The following is a 22,933-nucleotide window of genomic DNA, read 5'->3' on the forward strand; positions in this document are numbered from 1 at the left end:
GAGAAATTCGGAAGAGTCAGATTTATACTCAGGACTCATAATTTGGACTCAGATTGTTGTAGCTTACTGAAATTGTTTTGAACTCTGGTGCTGGAGGAAAATCATGAGAGTGCCTTGGACCGCAAGAAGATCCAACTAGTCCATCATCCAGGAAATAATGCCCGGCTGCTCACTGGAGGGAAGGATATTAGAGGCAAAGCTGAAGTATTTTGGCCACATCATGAGGAGCAGGAAAGCTTGGAAAAGATCACGGTGCTGGGGAAAATGGAAGGAAAAAGTAAGAGAGGCCGACCAAGGGTAAGATGGATGGATGGTATCCTTGAAGTGACTGGCTTGACCTTGAAGGAACTGGGAGCGGCCAATAGGGAGCTCTGGCGTGGACTGGTCCATGAGGTCATGAAGAGTCGGAGGTCATGAAGAGTCGGAGACGACTAAACGACTGAGCAGCAGCAACTGAAATTTAAATTATTTGCCAACCTGATTTTTTCTTCTCCACGTATTACACTTCATGCCATCTTGGGGATATACATGATTATGAGCACAACACATTTAGATTTTTAAAATATATATATAGCTCTTAAATTAAAAATGTTTGTAAAAATTATGTATTCACTGAAATTATGCTTTCCTGAAAGTTGACCATCCAACCTCTGTTTAAAAACCTCCAAATGTAACCTCTTCCCATTTTACTGTTGAACAGCACTTAACAGTAAAGTGCTTTCTCATGTTTAGCAGGAATCTTTTTTCTTGTAATTTGAATGACTAGGTCAATGTCCTACTTTCTGTAATAACAGAAAACATTGCTTCAGGTTTTTAAATATGGTTATTGTATCACCACTTAGTCTTTTTTTTCCCTTCTAAGCTAAGCATACCCAGCTTCTTAACCTTTTCCTTATCTTTATCTGAAGCCCCGGTGGCGAAGTGTGTTAAAGCACTGAGCTGCTGAACTTGCAGACTGAAAGGTCCCAGGTTCAAATCCCAGGAGTTGAGTAAGCGCCCGCTGTTAGCTCCAGCTTTTGCCAACCTAGCAGTTTGAAAACATGCCAATGTGAGTAAATCAATAGGTACCGCTCCGGCGGGAAGGTAACGGTGCTCCATGCAGTCATGCTGGCCACATGACCTTGGAGGTGTCTACGTACAACGCTGGCTCTTTGGATTAGAAATGGAGATGAGCACCAACCCCCAGAGTCAGACATGACTGGACTTAACGTCAGGGGAAACCTTTACCTTTACCTTTTATCTAAACAAAAGTTTTAGCATTTTATTTTCTTAATTGATTTAAATGTACGTGTTTCTGGACCAGCTGTAATGGACTGACAGAAGTCTGTCAGAAGTTAGCCTGTTGGTTAACTCCTCGACATAGCCACAGAGTTCACCCCAGTTTAAGGTTCTCCCCATGATCTTATAACACCTTAACTTCCTTCATGTTTACAAGTTTCACTCAGTGCACTTTGCTCAGCCCATTGTATGATTTTATTGTTGTGTTTTATCATTTGTTTTATAATTACTGTGATTATATTTTATGCCTTTTAATTTTATTTGTGTGTTTTTTGTATTTGATACCATTGTATGCTTGTTTTATATCTGTGAGCCGCCACGAGTCCCTCAGGGGAGATGATGGCGGGGTATAAAAATAAAATTATTATTATTATTATTATTATTATTATTATTATTATTATTATTATTATTATTACTATTATTAGTCTAAACCAGAGGTCCCCAAACTAAGGCCCGGGGGCCGGATGCGGCCCTCCAAGGCTATTGACCTGACCCCTGCCCTCAGTTTTAGACTTAGGCTCACCCAAAGTTTTCAATGACTTGAAGGCAAAACAACAATCCTACTTGATTATCTCATTGGCCAGAAGCAGGCCCACAATTCCCATTGTAATCCTGATAAGTTTACAGTATGTTGGTTAAAATTATTTTTATTTTTAAATATTGTATTGTTCTTTCATTTACTAATATTGTAAATGAAATATTGTGAATGAATAATATGGTAATAATATAATATATTGTGTATACATATAATATTGATAATAATATTATAATGTAATACAATATAATATTTATTTATTTCAGTATTTCTACTTCGCCTTTCTCACCCAATAGGGGACTCAGGGCGGCTAATAATAATAATACAATATAATAATATTGTATAATATGATAATATTATGTTGAGAACCACAGATGTAAGGCTTTAAAGATCAAAAACAACATTGATTGGCAGTCAGTGGAGTGACTTTAATATGGGTGTAAAATGCTTCCTGTTTTATTATTTTATTGTTTTTGCTATTGTTTTATTGAATGTGTTTTGGGCAATGGAATTTTACTGACTGTTGTAAGCCACCCTGAGTCCCTACGGGTGAGAAGGGTGGGATAAAAGTGATGTAATGATGTAAATAAATTTCCTTATGGGGTTTTATGCTGTTAATCATAGTATCCTACTGAACCAACTCCATGAGAGGCAGTATTGTAGCCTGGTTCTGTTCCTATCTATGGAGCTGGTTCCTGACAAAATTATCCTACATTGAGAGCTATCCATGGCTATTAAGCTGTAACCGGGCTGTATCTTTCCACCCATTCTGATAAACATTTTTGAAGTTGCTAGGCAAGATCATTAGGTGTTATGCCATGTATATGCTGACATTTTGCTTTACTTCATTTCATTATTGAGGTCATTAAATGCTGTGCAGGTAATGAATGAATATCTGGATGCTTTAGTGGGCTGGATAAATGCTGGTAATCTGAAGCTGTTTATAGATAGATAGATAGATAGATAGATAGATAGATAGATAGATAGATAGGGAGGTTTATAAAGGCTGGCTGGGTTGATGGTTCTTAGGTCAATGAATATTTTTAAAGGGGAGTGGGTGCAAAGATTGGAAATACTTTATATCTATCATTGGAATCAAAAGTGTATTCAGTGGTTCATACTGCATGGTGCCAGCTCAGACTTTATTGGCCCCGAATAACACAGTAGTTCCTGCACTGATAACTCCAGTTAGACTATTATAATATGCTTGATGTAGAGCTGCCCTTGAAGATGACTCAGAAGTTACAGCTACTGCAAAATGCACCAGCAAGAGAAATTATTAGAAACCATATAATATTGGTTTTACAGTTATTGCAGTAGCTGTCAATAGACTTTTGGTCAGACATCTATAGTCTCAAATGGTTTGGGACTGTAGCACTTATCACAGAAATGGAAGAGACTACAAGACCCTTTTGCCATGCCCAGTGAAAGTGCTCCTGAAAACTGGTCATCGTTCTTGAAGGAAATCTTTTGCTATATTATATGTTTGCACGAAGATTGATGTATTCTGGCTGTGGCATGGCTTTTCCTTGGAGACCTGGTTGATGTCAACTTTGGTGTCATTTGAGTCCCATTTTAAAATATAGCTTTATAGCAATACCTTCAGAATATAACACTGCTGCTTGAATCTGCATCATTTCAATTGTTTAAAATTTTTAAAAGATTTGAATATATGGGCAATTGTGGACTGCTAATCCAGAAAGGCTGCTGCAGTTTAGATGTAGCAGTCTTTCTAGTTTAGCCTTCTCTCTAGGTGCGCTGGAGTGTAATCCACTTCTGCAACGATTGTGGCATACATAACATGTCAGGTGTCATACTTCTACCCAGTTATATTTTAATCCTAGGAGATGGCTTTTAACAATCAGCTGTTGTGTTCATAGCAATGATATGTATTCTGGGCTGGGGAAACCCTGTAGTATTATTCAATACACTGGGAAGAAATTCTGCAAGAGATGTTCATAATATAACATAGTTATGGGACCAAGCTTTTGGATAGCAAGTTTTAGTGCAATAAGATAATAAGGAATAGTGAAATGACAAATGGAACAGCATTGGATCATGATTTTGGATAGCATGATTTTAATAATTGGTTTTAAATTGTGTTGTTTGTAATGTCTTTGGTTTTAATGTAACTGTTTATTTTATTGTGTGTTTGTTTATGCCATCAAATTGCTTCCTATCTGTAAGGCCACTCTGAGTCCCCTGTGGAGTGAGAAAGGCGGGATATAAATACTGGAAATACATTGAGCAGTTACCAGTGCCCCTTTGCCCCATGATCATTTGTAAAGTATAGTGACTATAGAGCCCAGAGATGAACGAAATCTGCTCAATGTGTCGTCTTCTGCTGCTCAATGTGTCGTCTTCCCAGTTTTTCCAATCAATACTGGATTGTGTTCCTGCCACCATGTGGTGAGAGGCTACAAATAACTTAGAAGGAATGCTTCATATGTAGTCATCAAGTATTTGTCATCAGAAGAAATGTATGGTTACATTTATAACTACTTTACTATTTTGGATAAATGTCTTGCTTTATCTAGATTAGAAGGGTAAAGCATTTTGATTAACAATGTAATTAGCTATTGGTGGCTCCAAGACAATAAATAAATGAGTAGTTCGTTTTGGAAAAAGTATAAAATCTATCTTTTGTTTACTACAGAATATAGAATATACAATTTATATAATGATTCCATCATTTTATTCTTTCAGTGAAACAAAGAGGATGGAGCTGGAAAGAGAAATGCTTGAATATAGCAAATCTGACACTTGCATGTAAGCCTCTTTAAGCATGATATACTTGTTATTCTTAACTACTAACACACTAAGCTAAATGTATAAATAACCGGAAATAGTTGTTAACCTTAGAGTTATTATGTTGCGTAATGCAACTTTGAAATGTTGATTTTGTAGAATTTATATCGGGATTTTTTTTTTTTTAAAAAAAACAGTATTCATATACAGGCAGTCCCCGAGTTACAGGCATCTGACTTAAAACCACTCATAGTTAAGAATGGAGATGAGCCAATAGGAAGTGAGAGAAATCTACTTATAGACTTATAGTATAAAAAATTATACTATACCCCACCCTATCTCCCCTAGGGGATTCAGGGCGCTTTCCAAACAAAAGTGGCAAACATTCAATGCCATAATAATGAATAATGTTTGAGACAGGGGTAGGACCAAGAGCAGGACCTCCTCCACTGATCAAGTATCATTTGGATACTTGGTTGGCCTTAATTAATGTCTCTAATATTAAGGGAACTTCTGATGCACTTAAAGTCGTACAGCCAAATCTGGACTGTAACATATGTTTCAGTTGTACATAATTCTTCTGCTAGTATTAAACACATCCTTCCCCTTTATTGTTACTGTCAGGTAGTTTTAAGCATGTTTAGTTTTGACCTTCTAAAAACAGCATAAGCTTTTGCCTCATAGGACCATACAGTTGCACTGCCATGGAAAAGTAGTGCCACTTGGGGACTAAGCAGTAGAAGAGAAATATATGGTTTAATCTCTAGCTTTTAATGTGTTTTATAATGGATGCTAAATTGATGGGGTTAGCAGAAAAAAGTGAGTTTTGTACTAGAGGCCACTAACTTATACAGTAGAGTCTCACTTATCCAAGCTAAATGGGCCGGCAGAAGCTTGGATAAGCGAATATCTTGGATAATAAGGAGGGATTAAGGAAAAGCCTATTAAACATCAAATTAGGCTATGATTTTACAAATTAAGCACCAAAACATCATGTTATACAACAAATTTGGCAGAAAAAGTAGTTCAGTACACAGTAATGTTATGTTGTAATTACTGTATTTACGAATTTAGCACCAAAATATCATGATATATTGAAAACATTGACTACAAAAATGGCTTGGATAATCCAGAAGCTTGGATAAGCGAGGCTTGGATAAGTGAGACTCTACTGTAGCTTTCAGATGATTGTAAAGTAACTAAAAGTACTGCCGTGAAATGGGAAAGTTACTGTTAAATATAACTGTAAGTAACAGTAATTATTTAATTTACTACACTAGGTGCAAGTAATTGTTTTTAAAAGTGTTGACAGCATTCAATAGTTTGCTTCCATAAATAGAAGTACAAGGAATCTACAGTGGCATTTTGGGGCTTCCATATTAATAGGCTGGCAAAATAGGTTCAGCACTTAGGATAGCTAATTTACAGTTCATTTTAAAAAACATAGAATTACATTTATCCCCCCTCCCCACTCACACACACATAGAAAGTACCAGCTGCCAATGGGGACAAGTTTATTTCCCTCTTGTAGTCCCTTTCCCAAAACCTGTTCCAAAGGTCTATAGAGTGCTGGAAGAAAGTCCTCACATTGCCATGAGTATAACACTAGAACAGACCTCACAAGGTACAAGTAAATTACAGTGCCTTGAGGTATTTTAGAAACTGAATTGTGATGTATGTGTTATATATTGTGTCACAATAAGCCTTTATACTTTTAAATGGATCTTAAAATAGCAAGTAAGATAAAAATTAAAGTCCATTTTAGATGTTGATATTCTTTGGTATAATAGACTAGTGTAGTTAAGTCAATGCAATGACTCATGGAAGAAGCTTTGAGAGATTTGGATGCAAATTTTGGACAAAAAAATGGGAGTAGATTTTGGGGAACTAGTGTGTACCTATAAACAAAGGAATTTGGAGTACAACCTGCAGGGGGAAGATTCCAAAGCTTTTATGCATTTGTCCTGGGCACATATAATACCCACTGATTTTGGTGAGAGTAGTTTTGTTTTATTTAAAAGTTCATCTGGATTTTTTTTAAAAGTCAAGTGGCCAGCTAGCTTTTTAAGAAACTATGAAATTGAATTTTACTACTATCTTACATTATATCCGAACCAAGGCCTACGGTTAGTTGCCTCTAAAAAAGACATGATCAAAGCCAATTTTATGTTTAAATCTACATTTACCATAGTTCTATGTTTGGCTATAATATTTAATTGTGGTTACCCGAATAACCATGCACATGAAGAGAGAGCAGATATCCTGCATATAGCAGCATGCTGTTTAAGCATATCACAGTTCAAGAAGCCAAGATATGTGAATGGATGCAGCCTATATGGCAGTGGTTCCCAACGTTTGGACCTCCAGGTGTTTTGGACCTCAACTCCCAGAAATCCCAGCTACTTTACCAGATGTTAGGAATTGTGGGAGCTGAAGTCTAAAACACCTAGAGATCATTGCTATATGGAGATCACTTCCATTTGGAGGAGTGGAAAGTATATGCTTCTTCAATGTCTAAGTATGAAATATTGTAAAGCTCAAAATAGATAGATGAAATACATCTTAAGGAATGTTAAAATAATATTGCCCTAAAACATTTTACTTTTTATTAAGATATCGTTTAACAAAACTTCCTATTACTGCTGCTTTATCCATTTTAAAAAGGTAAAGGTTTCCCCTGACGTTAAGTCCAGTCGTGACCGACTCTGGGGGTTGGTGCTCATCTCCATTTCTAAGCCGAAGAGCCGGCGTTGTCCGTAGACACCTCCAAAGTCATGTGGCCGGCATGACTGCATGGCGCGCATAAAGTTATATGTTAAAATATAGTCTTCTATTTGAAATGAGAATTAAATTTTTATTTATTTATTTATTTATTTCAATTATTTATACCCCGCCCTTCTCACCCGGGGGGACTCAGGGCGGCTTACAAGTGGCAATTGATGCCACTACACTTATATACAATAAACTAAAATGATTAAAACAGTTAAAACAGAAATAAAATAGTCATAAAATACAATATACAAAGTTTAAAACAATGCAAAGTGCTTATGCCATTCATCCACCAGACCTTATACAAGAGCTGTAATTCAGACCACGCCGAAGACAACACATGCTTATTCTTCAAATGCCTGCGTACTAGGCTTGTCTGATCGATGGAAAAAATGTTTCAATTCTCGTTTCTAAAGTAGGGGGTGCCGGCTCTTCGATGTAGAAATTATTTCTAAATGTTTCACCCAAAATTTTCGGATATTTCCGAAAATTCATAATGTTTCTAAAATGTTTCTAAAATGGCGGACTCGCATGCGCAATCGCCAAAAAACAGGAAACCGGGGGGGGGGACTTTTCTGGGGGTCTCCCGCCCTCATTTCTTGAGCTATTCTCATCAAATTTGGTACAGTGGGAGAACACATTCCACACTCTTTGCTCAACAAATTGCAGAATGTTTCCTGTCTCCTATGATTTTTGGCGAATTTTTATAACTTTTTATAATATACTATTTTTTTATATTTTAAGAAACCTGTTCCTGTTTTGAAAGTCTTATTTCCTGTTCAATTGGGTTCTTATCACTGTAAAAGTCCCTCTTCTACTTGTGTAGACTTTGGATTAGAAATGCAGCACACGCCAAGCAAGGCCTTGACAGGATTGGCAACGTCCTTTGGAAACTATAAATTGCCTTTGAACCTTTTGATCAATGGTGCCACTGGCTGACCTTGTGATTGCAAAAATGAAACTCTGGCTGAGGACTTTGGATTAGAAATGCAGCACACGCCAAGCAATGCCTTGACAGGATTGGCAACGTCCTTTGGAAACTATAAATTGCTGTGGACCCTCTATTGAATCAAATCAATGTCTGACTTTGTGATTGCAGAAATAAAACTCAGCCCAAGGCTTGGGAATAGAAATGGAGCGTGAGGGAAGCAATGCCTTGGCGGGTGCCCCACGTCCTTTGGAAACTATTTCTTCCAATGTACCCTTTAGGTTTGAAAACAATGTGTGTCTTTGTAATTGATGCAATAACACTCAGCTCGGGGGCTTGGGATTATAAACAAAGCGTGAGGGAAGCTCAGCGTTTACAGGGACGCAGACGTGCTTAGAAAACTATAATTTTCAAGCTCCCTCCTTTTAAGGCTTGGAAAGAAAGGCTTATGGGGTGATTGCTTTATTCAAAAAAATTTTAAAAAGGAAAGGCTAAAGTTCTCCCTCAGGAGCTCAGCGCTTAAAGGGAAGCAGACGTGCTTAGAAAACTATAATTTTCAAGCTCCCTCCTTTTAAGGTTTGGAAAGAAAGGCTTATGGGGTGATTGCTTTATTCAAAAAAATTTAAAAAGGAAAGGCAAAAGTTCTCCCTCAGGAGCTCAGCGCTTACAGGGAAGCAGACGTGCTTAGAAAACTATAATTTTCAAGCTCCCTCCTTTTAAGGCTTGGAAAGAAAGGCTTATGGGGTGATTGGTTTATTCAAAAAAAAATTAAAAAGGAAAGGCTAAAGGTCTCCCTCAGGAGCTCAGCGCTTACAGGGAAGCAGACGTGCTGCTTAGAAAACTATAATTTTCAAGCTCCCTCCTTTTAAGGCTTGGAAGGAAAGGCTTATGGGGTGATTGCTTTATTCCAAAAAAGGAAAAATAGAAAGGCAAAAGGTCTACCTCAGGAGAAGGAACCAACCCAAAGCTCAGCACTAGCGGGGAGGGACGCAGACTCCTTTGGAAAAAAAAATTTCCCAACATCCACAGCAAGGACTCTGCCCCAAGCCAATTTCCCCCCAACACAATATCTAAGCAGCAACAACCCTCTACCCCCAGTCACTTTGCCCTCTCAGCTTCATGGCGCGCGCAAACCACCCTCTCTCCTCGGTATCCCAACCCAGAATGGCTTGGCTCCGTGCGGAGGCGATTTTTATAGCGATTCTACACGTGGACGCGGAGGACGCTAGCCCCCACCTTTTTTAGCCATCGTGGAAGACTCTGATTGGCAGGGAGCAGGAGCCATGTTAGGCTGCGCTAGGCTCCCGTTCATGTTAGGTTGCAGAAACAAACAAAAAATAAAAATAATAATATTTAAAAAATATTTTTTTAAAAAATTTTTGGAGGAAAAAAATTAACGAAAAATTTAAGACACAATTACAGAATGGGCCAACGATGGATCGTATTACATTGCCAGTTGCGCCCAGGGGAAAAGTTTCAATACTCATGTCAAACAACGGGAACAATACGAAATAATTACGGTAGGAGAATTTTTACGAACATATGGACAACCCTACTGCGTACATAGCCAGGTCTTCAGTTTTTTTCTGAACCCCAAAAGGGATGGGGCCTGCCGAATGTCACTGGGGAGGGAGTTCCACAGCCGGGGAGCCACCACCGAGAAGGCCCTGTCTCTTGTCCCCACCAGCCGTGCCTGTGAGGCGGGTGGGACCGAGAGCAGGGCCTCTCCAGAAGATCTTAAGGTTCTTGTGGGCTCATAGGGGAAGATATGTTCGGACAGGTAAATTGGACAGGTAAATTGAATTGTTATTTGCCCCAATTTGTATTTCTTGCACTGTCACCTATTAGCCAGTTGCAAGATGAGGTTATATATTAAAGTAAATTTTGATTTTTGGAAATTACAATTTTTAAAGAATCAGTGAAGACAATGGAACTGATCCTTTGAAGTTAGTCATTCTTCTGTTTGGACATGAGCTTGTTTCCTGTGTTTTTCCTTGGGTGATACAAGAATCTAGTTAATATTGCCTTTAGGAGCTGGGATTGAAAAGTTTCTGATCTCCAGTACTTAGAACAAATGGAAAAATATTTATTTTTCCTGATCCTCAACACTAACCCATTTGTTTTAATGCATCTTTTCTCAGCCTTATTTCCCTCCAGTAGTCAACTTTAATGGCCATTTTTGGTGGCCCAATCCAAAACAATGGTTGTACCATGCACATATTTCTATACTGCGAGTATACATTATCCAAATGCAGTGAAACACAGCATGGGATACTCATATAATAAACATGAATTCCCAGTCTCTGTTGTTGAGCCTTGCAAGAGAAATAGAATTGTATGGAGTACTGGAGAAGTTCACTTTAAATGGACTAGACATGTAGAATTGTTTTCTTGATTGTTTCATTGAATATTTCATAGAAGAAATCTCTGTACAGGTTCAGTACGGAAAAGAAACAAATACTATGGCAATTGTTTTAAGGATGTACGAAGTAAGGGCAAGATCCCCATGAGAATTGTTTGTACAGGAATATTTGTCTTCAAAAAAGTAATCTGGTGTACATAGCATGGCATTACCTTTATCTCTGTATTTCAGTTGTAGTAATGTTTTTGTTCTTTCCCCCTTTTATAGGACTAATTTGAAATACATGCAGCTAAAAAAATACCTGAAAGAAATATGTGAACGTCAAAAGAAATCATTGCTTCGTAACCAAGATTTGTTGAGAGAATTTGATTCAATTGAAGCTCATATTAAGAAGTTTGCCTCAAGTTCAGAGTCTCTTCAGAAGCTAAAGGTATTATATTCTGTACTTTTAAGATAGACAAAAATTTTGATGGAAATGGACTGAGCAGACTCATGAATCTGGTATCAATCAGCCTTGAAATCCATTTTAGAATAATTCATTTCCTGTACCTCATATGTATAAGGAGGCTCCTGGTATTAACTTGGGTTTGATTCCAAGCAGGGCCGGCCCCACCAGAGAGGCCACGTGATGCCGCCGCCTCGGGCGCAGGTCCCGGGGGGCGCCGTCAGGCTGGGCGGGAGGCGGGGCACTGCTCTGACGGTGCCCCGCCGCCCGACCAGTGCGCCCTGGCCTTGTGGCTCCCTCTTTCGCCGCCCGGGGAGGGGAGGAGGGATCCCCTCCTCCCCTCCCTGGGCGGCGAAGCCTCCCTCTTTCCAACCCTGGCCCCGCCTCCCACCCAGCGTGCCCTGGCCCCGCCTCCCACGCAGCGTGGGAGGCGGGGCCAGGGCACGCTGGGTGGGAGGCGGGGCCAGGGCGCAGGAGGCAGGGCCGGCGGGGGGCGCTTTTCAGCACCCCCGCTTAATATTTAAATTTATCTCCGACCGGCCCTGATTCCAAGACTCCTCTGTGGATGTTGAAGTCCATGGATGCTAAAGTTCCATTATATACAAAGGCATAGTTAAGAGTTCGCCCTTACATAAAATGGTAAAATGAAGGTTTGCTTTCTGGAATTTTCTTTGTGGACTATTTTCAAGTTGTCAGTGGTTGAATCCATGGAATACAATTTGTGAATACAGGAGGTTGCCGTTAATTTGAGGAACAAACATGCTCTTTTAGCTTTGGAAATTAATGAAAGATCGAAGGCACAGTGGACTCTGACTATTCTTCCTTTAATATTATGGTTCTTTGGGTCCCTAGTTGCTAGTTATGAAATGGGTTGGTCCTGCAATAAATACATTCCCCAAACATATATGAAATACAAATTTCATACATACGTATTTATTTGTATACCACATGGCTTAATTTTATTGGCTGTTGAAGCATTCTTCAATGACCTTTTGTTGTTGAATAAAAAAAAAGATTGACTGATGAAGTGTATTACTTTTGAGGTTTCACTGTCCATGTCTTTCTTGGTTTCCATTCCATGTTTGTTAGCACAAGGGTGGACAGCTGTGGAACTCCAGATGTTATTGAATCTCCTATGATTCCGCACCCTGGCTGAATTAGTTTGGGAACTGTAGAGTTGGTCATCCCTATATTGCTACCCAGGACTGTTACTTCTCTTGACTTGGAAACTATATTGCTATCAATGCAGGCTAAGATAGCATTTGCCTTCTTTGCTGCAGCAAAAATAAATTGGTATATGGTGTCCCATATGTAAGGAAGAAGGAACTAATGAAGTGCCATATGTGTTAATGCAATAAAATGTACCAAAAAAAAACACAGTGCATAGGAATATTTTAAACTTCAAGCATTCATGATATACCTCAGAAATGAAAGTCATTAATGTGTCCAGAATATCCATGCAATTTAAAACTATATGTGTGTTATATATTATATATTAGCAGTCCCTAAGTAACAAACAAGATAGGATCTGTAGATCCATTCTTAAGTTGAATTTGTTTATAAGTCAGAACAGGTCCGTCAAAAAGTGCACTCTTTGTCATTTGCCCAGAAGGTGCATGTTATAGTTCCTATGAAATTAGAATCCCTTTTTAAAAAAACACCAAAGCTTCCAAGCAGTGGGGTGGGGGACATAGAAATGGATAACCCTGGAGCCTGTGATGGAGGCTCTTTCTTTGGAGGCTTTTAAACAGAGGCTAGATGGCCATCTGTTGGGGATGCTTTGAATTTGATTTTCCTGTTTCTTGGAAGGCGGTTGGACTGAATGGTCCACAAGGTCTCTTCCAACTCTATGATTCTATTATTCTAACACTTCCCTCCAGAAGCCTCTCCTGTTTATCCTGCCCCAGCTTCCTCAGCTCCTATATTGTGGAATGAATGCAGTTTGACACCACTTTAACTGCCTTGGTTCATTGCTATGGGATTCTGGGAGCTGTAGTTTTACAAGGTCTTTAGCCTTCTCTGCCAAAGAATGCTGCTGCCTCACCAAACTACAAATCCCAGCATTACATTGCATTGAGCCAGGGCAATTAATTGGTGATAGCCATGTACAAATATGTGAGGGGAAGTCATAGGGAGGAGGGAGCAAGCTTGTTTTCTGCTGCCCTGCAGACTAGGACACGGAACAATGGCTTCAAACTACAGGAAAGGAGATTCCACCTGAACATCAGGAAGAACTTCCTCACTGTGAGGGCTGTTCGATAGTGGAACTCTCTCCCCCGGGCTGTGGTGGAGGCTCCTTCTTTGGAGGCTTTTAAGCAGAGGCTGGATGGCCATCTGTCGGGGGTGCTTTGAATGCGATTTCCTGCTTCTTAGCAGGGGGTTGGACTGGATGGCCCATGAGGTCTCTTCCAACTCTACTATTCTATGATTCTATGTTAAACATGAAGGTGAGGAGAGGAGAGGTGGAGAGATACGGGGAGAATAAAGGAGAGGTCGACAGGAAGAACAGGGAATTTGGGTTTGGAGAAATCCATGGGAAGAAAAGGAAAAATCGGTTTGGAGAGATCAAGAGGAAGAACAGGGAAACAGGGTTTGGAGAGATCCATAAGGAGAAATATCCATAGGAAGAAAAAGAAAAGGGGGTTGAGAGATATTGACACACTTCGGCTCACAGCTAAGATTTCAAGGGAGGGAGGGGAGAGGCCAGTTCGTAATTCAGATGTTCATAACTCAGCTACTGCCTGTGTACAATGTATTTATTACTGTGTGCCTCCAAATCACTCAAAATAGGGCATTTGAAATTTCCATTAATTTCAGTGGGAGACTTTAACCATATGCTTAACTATCTTCCCAGTGAAATGGGTGAAACTATTTTGGATCTGTCACAACCTGTCTTGATAAAACAATGCTTAATCTGGATTTATAATATGTGTCTTTATACTAGGCAGAATATGAAAGAGAAATTAAAAGTAGATGGAGACTTAACACAAAACATATATTAAAAAGTGAGGAGAGTGGTGATGCTAAAAACCAGGTAAGTTGGAATATCTTGAAACCATGTAAGACACATCATGCTTAACATTTCAGAGTTCCATTGATCTAGAAATTTCAGTCTTTCCTATTTAAATCAATGGGACTTGGGAGTATTTAGCTCTGGCCAGATCATACAGTGTTCAGTTTCTTTAAACACACACACAGACAATTATTCTGTGGTTATTGCCACCATTCAATTACATTGTTAAAAAAGCAATCCAATGTAGAGTTAATAATCAAGAAAAAGAAACAAATCCTTATACATCTAGTATCTTACATTTTAAAATCAAAACTATAGCAAAATCTTCTAAATGTAAGTGTAAACATGTAGCATTTATAATTTTGTACATGTTGACCTTCCTTTCCCAAAAGAAGCCAAGGGAAAAAAAAAGATTGCATATCTAAGCCACAGACAAAGCCTGACAAGGAATACTCAAATATATTCTGCTATATATCTGCAGTAATGCAGCTTTCTAATCCCTCCTCCTATCTCCATATAAATGATACAGTTCAAGACCAGAGCTGTTTTTCTTCCCTAAAAGCAGGAAAGCTCTTTTAGATGAAATGTCTAAAAACATCTTGTAATAACTTGGAGCATGCTGGCAAGAGTAGTCACTTGTGACTATGTGTGAAACCCCCTCAGCTAGTCGATATTGTAATAAGCCAAAATGGGTAGCATCACTCCATTATTCAGAAAAGCCAACAGCATGCTTGTCCCTTAGGCTACAGCATTCATTAAGGAAAGCTTACTGGGCTGAAAGCTGGAAACAGATGATAACAGGATATGATTTTCATATTTAATGCATTCCTTGGAAGAGTATGTGTGCTGCAGATTGATAGAAGAATCAACTGCTACTTTACTAAAAGACTTTCTAGTTTGCCCTATAGCTACCGATGGAATCATTCAGCCAAGAAATTAACTTTTTCTCCTTTTACCTGCTTTATGTATCAGCTAAGCAGGCTGTCTTGCTGCCAGTAAATGTTATTATGCATTTAACTGTTTGGTATTTAAGACTCTTATCAGGAAAGAAACAGAGGCAACACTATTTTTGTGTGTATGTGTGTATGTGTGTAATAGTAGGAAGGTTTCCATTTTTCTTTCTTCATTGCATTAGTAGGCATTAATCTGAGTTTATAGATGGTTTCTCTTGCCATAGATTAAAAAGGTGAAGAAACCTTGAATGTAGGCCATTCTCCATCATATAGGGAGCATCGAGCTTCACTATCCTTGACCTATAGCAGTAGGGTTTCTGTACTGTATGAATTGCAGGCATGAAACAATATAAATAGAGTTCAAAAATGCTAACTTATTTTGTGCATGGTTTTTTTCCCTTCAAAATATGTGAAAATGTTTGTCCTTGGAGTTCTTATTCTTAAAGAAGACTGCATTTCCTTTGTGGCCTAGTTTGATAAATTCCTGAGTATCAGAATTTCTGATCCTCTTCACTAGTCTTGTACCCCTGTATTATGAATTGTTGTCATGGTGATTTATTCATATTTTTAAATGACATGTAAGGAACCATGTAACTTTAATGGGATTCTGCTATAAATAATAGTTCGGATCCAAAAACAACAGCCAAAAGCAGAAAATATTTCTAAATATCCAAAGAAAGGGAGGCTGATTCATCCTCCTGTTTGGGGCTGAGGCCCTTTTCCCTCCTCACTTTCAGGGGTGGGATGATGAGTGGGTCTGAGGTGGAACCTGCTCCTTTCTCTCTTTTGGAAGCTTTTGAGATAGTGCTGGGAAATCCTGCTTTGTCTCAGCAGACCTTCCAAAGCACCAACCTGCTCCTTCCTTACCCCAAGATAATGGAGGACCAATTCATAGCCCCCCCCCCCAAAAAAAAACCTCTTTGTGGGTCTTTGGTATTCTCATGATGAGCTTGGGATCTCTCTATGCATTTCCAGATTAAAGTGGTTTATATTCTCTCTTCACCTAGTCCTTTTGGGGGGCAACAATCTGCCAGAGAGTCATTGTCATCTTTGGTTTTACACCCTGCCAGAAATGAACTGCTTTTTAGAGATGTTTGTATTGGGGGGGGGTATTCCTTAGAATAAAAGAAATACATTAAATTCAAATTGCTTGTAGTCATCCTGCTACTAAGACACCAGAATGTAGGTAGACAAGGTCAACGTAAGACTCAATACCAGTCACCAAATATGTATCTGAAAATGTGTCTGCATTCGGAGTGATATGATGACTCAGTCCATTGGATAGCGCCGTACCCATTCAATTTATTGAAATAAGTGGGATAGTTCCAAGAATATAGATAGCAATTCAGTTTTTTGGAGTTTAAACAGAAGAATTTTTATGCTAATGCAGGCTTTCTCCCAGTTACAAACATCCAACTTACAAAAGACTCATAGGTAACAACAGGCTCACTCAAGCCTTGGGATCATCAGGATGGGCTGTTTTCTCGGTCTCACCACCGACACAAATGCTATTGGTGGGAATGTGAGAGAGTGCTTTCTTGATGGTGGCCCCGCAGTTCTGGAACTCCCTTCCTGGAGAGGTGCTATTGACCCCCTCCTTGTTGGCCTTTCGTTCACAAATTAAAATATTTTTGTGGAACTAGGCTTTTCCTGACAACTTATAATAGACAACTGCCAGATAGTTACTGGCAATATCTATCTCTGAATGCTACTTCGGTCTTGTAAATATTTTTACACAGCTCAATGGAAATGATGTTTTTTTGATCTTTGTACTATTTGTTTTATAGATAACCTCAGTGGCCGGAGGTTCATAGATTTTTTTTAATGGTATATGTCATAATTTATTGATTTGTCATATATGGTTTTATATAGTGTGTAATTTGTATATTTGGTTTATCATGTTTTTTTTTTATTTATATTTATAAATCAAATTTATATGTTATGTAATTTCTATTTTTAACCATTGTACGCCACTTTGAATTTCACCCATGGGAGAACAGCAGGATAAAAATAAATAAATAAATAATAGATAGACTGATAGATATTTGGCTGTAGTTGCCATTTAAAATGTACTTGTTCAGACTTGCATACAAATTCAACTTAAGAATAAACCTATACGACCTATATTATTTGTAACTTGGGGACTTCCTATATAGAATTTTTGTCTTGACTATTGAGCCTCTCCATTTGGCAGCTCTGTTTCTTGGTTATACTTCCACCAATTCTTTCTCTTTTTTGACCTGTGCTTAAAGTAGACAGCAGTGAACATTTTGAGTTCAGAAATTATTCATGAAACTGCTTTCAGTTCTCTCTGCCTGCTGCATAACACAGCTAGCTATATGCTTAGCTTGGATTTTTTAAAAAGCCCTCTGGTGCTGTAGTTACTTCTGCTGAGGAGGTGAATGACATTTTACATGCTTGACGTAAACATGCCCCTAGAGATAGGAAAGAAAGTTAAACAAATAGTTTCTTCATAAATTAATGCAAGTTTCCAGTATTATGTCACTTACATAATATATTTTCTCATATTCTGGTGTAACCAAGAACTTATCTGGGGCACAGTTGAGAAGAGGATCAAAACCTTATTGTAATTGGAGGACATGTGCTTTCCTTGTAGGTGTTGCTGTCTGATTTAAGAAAACACGAGAAGAAAGAGAAGGTCTGCCAATAAGACAGAATTCTCTTTTTAGTCAGAGTAGATAGTACTGAGCAAGGTAGACACAGGTTACCCCTCATACTCTATGGAATCATTCACAGCTGCAAGCTTATTTGTTTGCTGAGCTACTTCATATTATTAATTTGTGATCATCTTTCCCAATTTGTTGGTCAAAATGTTAAGTATCTTCATTCTTAATGACTTCAATGCAAATTTGAAATGTTTAAAGGGAACGGTTTTTGCATTGTAGAGAACTGTGTATGTTAATTTTAAAAATGTGGAGAACAATTAAATGGAAAATTCTGTAATGTTTTCCCATTTATTTTAAGGGGGATTACATAACAGAACTTCAGGTGAATGACAAAAATTCATTGTGTTGATTTTGTACTTTTTTTTCAGAAAGTGCCAGAAGCAAGACAGGCAGGAATTAACAACAGGACAGCCATGTCAAGAGGACTGTATCACACGGCAACAATCTTTATGGGCCGCCAAATGTCAGCTGTCTCAAGCGTTGAAGATTTCAGTGCGCCGCAGAAATCTTCCAAGCTCACAAAGAGCTTTTCAATTTCTGACCCACATTCACATAGACAACCATCACAGAATAGTTATATGACAGACAGCTGTGTAGTACAAACTAATAATGATCTACAGCGCTCAAATAAGTCTGACAAAATAGATGGGAAGACATATCTGCTGATGGGCAAGGAAACACCAGTGACATCCAATGTATCACATGCGGATGGAAGAATTTGCTGTTCAACTGTAGAAAGCAAGACAAATAATTGCAGTAGTAATTCTGTGGAAAGCAAAATGTCTGCTGAACTCAATTCCCTGTTACATGAAAGATTAAGTCCTGAGAACAGAACTACCGATTTAAAAAGTGGCAATTTCCACAAACCAGTGGAAGAAATACTGACACATGAGCATTCTGGAAATGAACAGGGATCTGAACAACCTAACCCATTGGCGTATTGCTCTGAACAACTTGTTTCTGGAAAAGAGCACTTGAGAGAGAAATTCCCAGGTATAGTGATGATTTATGTAATGGGCTAGCAGGGCACCTGGGCTGCTGGTAGTGGCAGGCTGTAGCTTGTATTAAGTTTAGTTTGGTTAGCTGCCTGATGTACGGTATGGATACACACAAGAAACCGTGTCATTTATTGCTCCATTTGGAGACAACTAGCATAGAGGCATCGTCCTCTTTAGTCGTTGTTACCTTTATAGAAATATAAGAAGGCAATAGAGCAGAGTCTGAGGGTCTTTAAAGGGGCAGTTCAACTGGAATACACAATAATGTGACCTCTCCAAAGACTTAGTGTTCCATCATCTCTGATCTTAGATCTTTGTTTTATTCAAGGATGGAAGTCAGACTTGTTTCAATTTGTCTGCTTATTACAGAATCTTCAAATTGGATTTTCATTGATTTTATCAGTGTTGTAATTGCCTTTTTTCTCTTTATAGCATCTTGGTGATAATGATGTAGATGTGCTGCCTTTTTTAATAGTTCTCTTAGTGATGACTAACTGCAGATATATTCCTCAGTTATTTATTCATATTGATAGCCTGTCTTTTTGGGGGGAAAGGGAGGACAAAAATTTAAGTTGGGTAACAGTCAAGACAAATGGCTCTAATCAGGTCAGTAGATAGAAGTCTTGTGTTTCTTATTGTTCTACTGATTTCTAGGTCTTGGAGGAAATTGACCCTGTGACAGGAAGAACAATACACTGTCTCCCACCCTGCTTTTGGGGGTCTGCAGTTTTATAGTGCATTTGAAAATAGCACTGATTTCTAAAACATACGTCTTCAGAATGACTGTTGTGATTATTGTCCTCCCGCCTTTTAAAAATGTACTTGTCAAACATTATGGCTGTTTTAAAAACATTTATTATAGTGTGTTTATGAATTTTATAACATATTGCTCTGGATAATCTCTCTCTCTCTCTATATATATATATATAAATGTTCTGATAATTTTTCCCTTAACTTAAACAACAAAAGTACACAGCCAAAACACACCAAATTTGGCCACAAAAGACATGGTCATCCAGACTGTGTTTTTACATCAAAAAAACAAGAAAAATAAAATCCTAATTAGAGGGAGAGGAATAACTGTTTCTTTCCCATTGCTGCCAGTTAGAAGGCTAAGCTCCACCCACTTTGTCTCCTAGCAACCCACTCAGCCATTTAATGGCACCCAGGGCCTCTTCAATTAGGCCTCTTCCACACTGCCTATAAAATACAGATTATCTTATTTGAACTGGATTATATGGCAGTGTAGACTCAAGGCCCTTCCACACAGCTATATTACCCATGTATAATCTTATATTATCTGCTTTAAACTGGGTTATCTTGAGTCCACACTACCATATAATCCACTTCAGTGTGCATTTTATACAGCTGTGTAGAAGGAGCCTCATACAATCCAGTTCTAAGCAGATAATATAAGATTATAAATATACAGTAGAGTCTCACTTATCTAACATAAACACCCCGGCAGAACGTTGGATAAGCGAATATGTTGGATAATAAGAAGGAATTAAGGAAAAGTCTATTGAACGTTAAATTACGTTATGATTTTACAAATTAAGCACCAAAACACCATGTTATACAACAAATTTGACAGAAAAAGTAGTTCAGTGTGCAGTAATGCTATGTAGTAATTACTGTATTTACAAATTTAACACCAAAACATCACAATGTATTGAAAACATTGACTACAAAAACATTGACTGCTAAAAGGCCGACTCTGTTGGATAATCCAGAACATTTGATAAGCAAATGTTGGATAAGTGAGACTCTACTGTAATATGAAATATTTACTGTGGTATAATCACAGAGAACAATATAATCTCTAAAACCAGGACAGTAAATAAAGAGCAACACTCTGAAAGCAGGGAAATTGGGAATTCCAGAAAGGAAACAATCGGGACCAACTAACACTTCCCAACAAAGGATTCTCCCAGGCAGGAAGCAAACAGGTTTGAAGCTGCCAGGCCATTAAATGCTAATCAGGGTGGCTAATTGCAGCATTCATACCTGCCACACCGAGACTATTAATTGCTATTCAGCCTGGCCAACCAAGGATTTCGCAAGGTAGAAAACGGCCAGGCTTGCAAGCAGCTAGGCTATTCAGTACTATTCAACCTGGTCAACCAAGATTTCCCCTAGATAGAAAACCCCCAAGCTCTGAAGCCACAAGACTACTCTGTCCCATACAAACAGGCCTAGAAAGGATGCCCTACGTAGAAGGCGGCCAGGCTTTTAAGCTGCAAGACTATTCAGTGCAGTTCAAGCCGGCCAAACAAGGATTCCCCTACTAAGGAAGTAGCCAGGCTTCAAAGTGGCTCTTTGATTGAGGGTGCTACTCCAGCTACTCCAGAAAATGGCCAGACTTTGAGTCTGCAAGGCTATTCACTGCTATTCCACCTGGCCAACAAATAATTCCCATAAGCCACAGCAATGCGTGGCCGGGCAAAGCTAGTATTTTATAAAAAAAAAATACGTTTTTAAAAAGCTCTTAAGAGCTGTCATGATCATCTGTGTGAACCTGATGGGTTGATTTGGGATATATTTTTAAGTCCTTGCAGTATAAATTAGTGTTTTCAAAAATAAAACGAATAATGCTGTAATTATTTCATGCAAAATTAATAGTATTACATTTCTGTATTAGGTCTCAGAAATAGCCCACAACTGGATACAAATGCACAAGAAGAAGATGAAAGTTCGAATGGAAGCACTGATCTCACAGTTTCCCTAAGTAACAGTGAGGAGGAGGATGAAACTAATCCTCAAAAACTACAGCAAAGTGGACAAGATGTAGGCTACAATGTATCGTTAAAATCAGTTAGCCCAACATATAATAAGAAAGAAAAATATCCATGTTCACAAATGTTACGTCGTGATACTTCTAGTGGCAGTTCATCCCCTAGTCCTGCAACAAGGTAAAATAAGTTATCAATATCATATTTTTGGCATTGCTATGGGATGTTGTTTCACACTTTTCTACTGATAATCTAGTGCAATGTCTGCTTGCCTTGTTTACTTCCAGAAGCATCCCTTTCCCTTGATTTCACAGTTTTATAGCAATTGCAGATATGGCACTATTTTGAGCAACTAATCGGCATTCCACTGCCCCTTATAGCAAGCCAATCAGGCTTGCAGAGAAAGCTGAAAGAGTTGTATTAATCCCCTAAGATTTTGGCATAACACTACCACCCAAGTGACCCATTTGTACCCCCTGACCTTGCCTAACTATAAATGTTCTTAATAGCCAGACTTCCTTTTTGTTTCTCCTACTTTCTAGTTGCTATCCAAGTATTTGCACCCCAGCTTTCCAGCCTGTTGCCATCTGTCTGCTTTGTTCTTTCTTAAACATGAGCTTGAAATGCTCATTATCTTGCTCAGTGTTACATTGCAGAGGGTAGACTTTTAAGACTCCTTAAGAATAGGTTTTGTGGCAGTATCCACTGTAGCATTCAGACATTGGCATTCTTTGCAGCTTCCACTTATAATTGCCCTGGTCCGTCTGCAATTTTTTTACTGGGCGCATGTGGTCGGTTGGATTGCCCAAATTTGTTTTAGTGTGATCACAAAAAATCAGGGAAATCCTCTTCTTTAGACCTCTTCTGAACATCTCCTTTAAAATCATGAGTCAGATCATTATGCCTGTCGTTCTCTATATAAGTCATCTTTGCACATAGCTTAACATAATTTTGCATGCCATTTGTCAGATGGATAACCTTTGTGATGCACCACCACCGTCCAAAGTATTACAGCTTAATTAGCATTTCACACCTTTCTACACATTGAATTTGGAGGAAAAATGACTCTCCTTATTCGAATTTGTGTATGGATGTGGTTCAAGTGGCATATTCTTAGCAGCAATTAAGCCAATTTATAGATGTTTTTATGTTCTTATGTGTTTTAAAAGTATATGTTCTCACCTTTCATTCAATCTAAAATATTTAAGGCTTTGCTCATGTATGCACTTAAATCCCACTAACTTTAATGGGATTTAAGCAGCCTAAAAGTGTACTGAAATGTAGTTTAATGTTTCAAGCCTCTTTAAAATTTACTTTTCTTCTTCATTCACTGTGCCATTACTACAATATGCATGTATAAGTTTTGTTACTCTTTTTAGTGTATATTGGTATACATAACTTTCTACAAGAGGTTTATAGCAGTATCAATACTGCTACGTATTGATACTTCAAATCTCTGCCTTCCTGCATCAGATGCAAGTCAAC

At 38.4% G+C, this 22,933-nt stretch overlaps 1 protein-coding gene across 8 annotated transcripts in view; it reads left to right on the forward strand.

Moving 5' to 3' along the window:
• The window catches only part of kiz (kizuna centrosomal protein), a 128,548-nt gene that overhangs the window by 34,671 nt on the left and 70,944 nt on the right, over window positions 1–22,933 (forward strand). For 6 of the 8 annotated variants that reach the window (XM_062977920.1, XM_062977921.1, XM_008109097.3 and 3 more), the window contains 5 exons: window positions 4,520–4,582; window positions 10,888–11,050; window positions 14,010–14,099; window positions 18,087–18,711; window positions 21,358–21,628. In XM_062977920.1, coding sequence (XP_062833990.1) covers window positions 4,533–4,582; window positions 10,888–11,050; window positions 14,010–14,099; window positions 18,087–18,711; window positions 21,358–21,628 — 1,199 coding nt within the window. In that variant the 5' untranslated portion in view covers window positions 4,520–4,532. The remainder of the gene's footprint in view (window positions 1–4,519; window positions 4,583–10,887; window positions 11,051–14,009; window positions 14,100–18,086; window positions 18,712–21,357; window positions 21,629–22,933) is intronic. The other 2 variants (XM_008109094.3, XM_008109095.3) reach the window with 2 other exon arrangements.

Source organism: Anolis carolinensis, chromosome 4, assembly GCF_035594765.1.
Source record: "Anolis carolinensis isolate JA03-04 chromosome 4, rAnoCar3.1.pri, whole genome shotgun sequence".
Classification (NCBI taxonomy): domain Eukaryota; kingdom Metazoa; phylum Chordata; class Lepidosauria; order Squamata; family Dactyloidae; genus Anolis; species Anolis carolinensis.